At 47.7% G+C, this 2,555-nt stretch overlaps 1 protein-coding gene across 2 annotated transcripts in view; it reads left to right on the forward strand.

Moving 5' to 3' along the window:
- The first annotated feature begins 999 nt into the window (after positions 1-999).
- TTL (tubulin tyrosine ligase) overlaps positions 1,000-2,555 on the forward strand; it is a 19,200-nt gene continuing 17,644 nt past the window's right edge. Inside the window, exons 1-2 of one of the 2 annotated variants that reach the window (XM_018573076.1) lie at positions 1,053-1,078; positions 1,109-1,270. In XM_018573076.1, coding sequence (XP_018428578.1) covers positions 1,114-1,270 — 157 coding nt within the window. In that variant the 5' untranslated portion in view covers positions 1,053-1,078; positions 1,109-1,113. Of the gene's footprint in view, positions 1,271-2,555 lie in introns of both variants that reach the window. The other variant, XM_018573084.1, reaches the window with a different exon arrangement.

Below are 2,555 nucleotides of genomic sequence, written 5' to 3' on the forward strand. Positions count from 1 at the left end.
AGCTATCGGACGAGCAGGCTAGAAACCCGCCGCGAATCGTACGATTCTCGGCGGGTTTCTAGCCTGCTCCTCCGATAGCTGCGGAACGGGCCGGTGTGCGATGGTCGTAAGGTGTATGGGCACCTTTAGTAGCAAGGAAATTTCACGGAACACCTGAATCCAATGATTTGGAGGGGCGTCCAAATACTTTTGGCAATATAGTGTATCTGTTTGCAGATTGTCATTACTAAACATTTCTAATGGTGTCTTTGTTGTTATTGTAAAGATCTGGGTAAAGGTCCAAGTGTCAAAATTTGCAACTGCCACCATTTTATCTACAGGGTCTCTGCTTTCAGGAAACATAATTCTGGAAGGGGGGAGTTGAGTATTGGTCAGGCCTAAAATGTGGATTTTAATGTGTGCAAAAAGTGCAAAAGCAGCACTGGCAGTGGAAGGGTTAAATCTGTTTGATATATTTGTAGAGTGTAAGCTCTCAGGAGCAGGGTCCTTCTAATTCTTTTGTATGGAATTGTATTGCCTCCCTACCATATTTTGTACAGCATTGCAGAAACCGCTGGTGCAATATAAATCCTGTAGAATAATCATTGTCATTCTGGCTACATACTCCAAGTGTGAGTTTTTGGCAGCTGGTAGGCGATGCCCCACCTGCCTTATGTCACTCCATGGAATTCGCTCTGGTATAAAGTGACAAAGGAGGGCGTAGCATGGAAGGGTCTCCAGCTGTCACAGACTCGCCCTGACTGCAAGCATGCCTATTCCTTGCCTCGTTTCCCCGCCCACTGCTCCCTGACCTTGTAGCCACGCCTCCAATGCCTGGGAGGGGTATTCGCCTGGCTACGGAGGCTGAATGAATGCAGCTGCTGCACTTCCGATCTGACTGCTTCTATAGGAGATCAATACAGCAGATCCACGGGATCGAATCTGCTCTGCGCCAGTGACGCTGCCAGGCTGGAGATGACATCACACAGATCGCAGTCATGGATCTGATCGTGAAAGTGTAGTGTCGTCTCCGTGACTGCATGGGATGCTGCAAGGAGTGGACAGCCCGATCACAACAATAGCGCAGAGTTAGCGGCTTGCGTTGTCACTCTGTGGGTAGGGAGGTCAGCGATCATGTACACTTTCGTGGTGAGAGATGAGAATAGCACTGTCTATGCTGAAGTGTGTAAGATCCTCCTCTCCACGGGACAATGGAAGAGACTGAAGAGGGACAATCCCCGGTTTAATCTCATGCTGGGAGAAAGGAACAGACTGCCATTTGGGAGACTGGGTAAGACATGGCAGTGACCGCATGTATTCCTCCTGGACTTTAAATGGGCTCTCTGTTCCATCACACTGCTTAGCTGTATGTGTCATCCTCTTATTTTTAACCCTTCTTTGGCCACATGAGCTAGATTAGGAGAGTCCTGTAGGCTTACAGGGTCATGCCATTGCATGGCATATGTTCTGTACAGAAGTACAAGGAGCTGCATTTGGGTGTTGCCTGCTGCACCAAGAGGGGATCGCAGACCGTACAGCTGCAGCGCCGTCTCTGTCTGTGGTGCAGCACGTTACTTTTGAGCTTTTTTACTCGGAGAGCGAGCCAACATTTATTTTATGCAATGGTAGGGTAGAAAAGGTTGAGCTATCCAATGTGGCACGCATTGATTATCGGACTGCAAGGCCTCATTCACACTGCCATTGACAAATATGCATTTAGGGCTCATTCACAGGGGCAAGGGTCCATGGACTGTAAAAAAAATACCCAGATCTTTGCACCTAAGATTCACAAGTATTACATGCAGTGCCCCTTCCCCCACCGTGCAATTTATTGATAGGCTGTATGCTAATAAGCCATGTTCCAGTTGTATAATTGCGTACAGATGTGCGTCCCTGCATGCAGAATGTCCAGAGGTGTACATGGGATCCTGTATGATGTACCCACTCAGTGCAGCATTTACAAGCATACAGCCGCAGTGGCTGTATGCAACAGTTGTGAATCTTGGGTGAAAAGATCTAGGCATTTTTTTACGGTACATGGATGGGCTGTATGCAAAACCTGCAGCTCCGGGGAGTGGAGATCAGGCTGGTTGTTACAGTATACGGACCTCTGCGCCTGTGTGAATGAGCCCTAGTAAATCATTTCTGAGAACATATAAATGTATATAGTGATCTTTTGTGGTCCATTTTTTAAAGTGTGCGTAAAGGTAGGTAGCTCTAAACATAGGAAAACTTCATATTGGACGCATAACGTTTATACTTGCCAGATAATTTTCTTTGTGTTCAATTAGAAAGAGGTTAGGGATACAGGGAGGGTTAGGGATACAGGGAGGGTTAGAGAGAGGGTTCGGGATACAGGGAGGGTTAAAGAGAGAGGGTTAGGGATCCGGGAGGGTTAGAAAGAGAGGCTTAGGGATCCGGGAGGGTTAAGGTGCCCATACACTTTACAACCCTCGCAAGACTTTTGTCTTGCGAGGGTTGTAAAGTACTTAAAAGAACGTACGATCTGCCCATCTTGGACAAGCAGATCGTACTTGCGATCATCGCAAGCCCGCCCCCTTGAGGGGCGGGCTTAC

The sequence above is a fragment of the Nanorana parkeri genome, unplaced genomic scaffold (genome assembly GCF_000935625.1).
Source record: "Nanorana parkeri isolate BGI_ZX_2015 unplaced genomic scaffold, ASM93562v1 scaffold46, whole genome shotgun sequence".
NCBI classification, from domain to species: Eukaryota; Metazoa; Chordata; class Amphibia; order Anura; family Dicroglossidae; genus Nanorana; species Nanorana parkeri.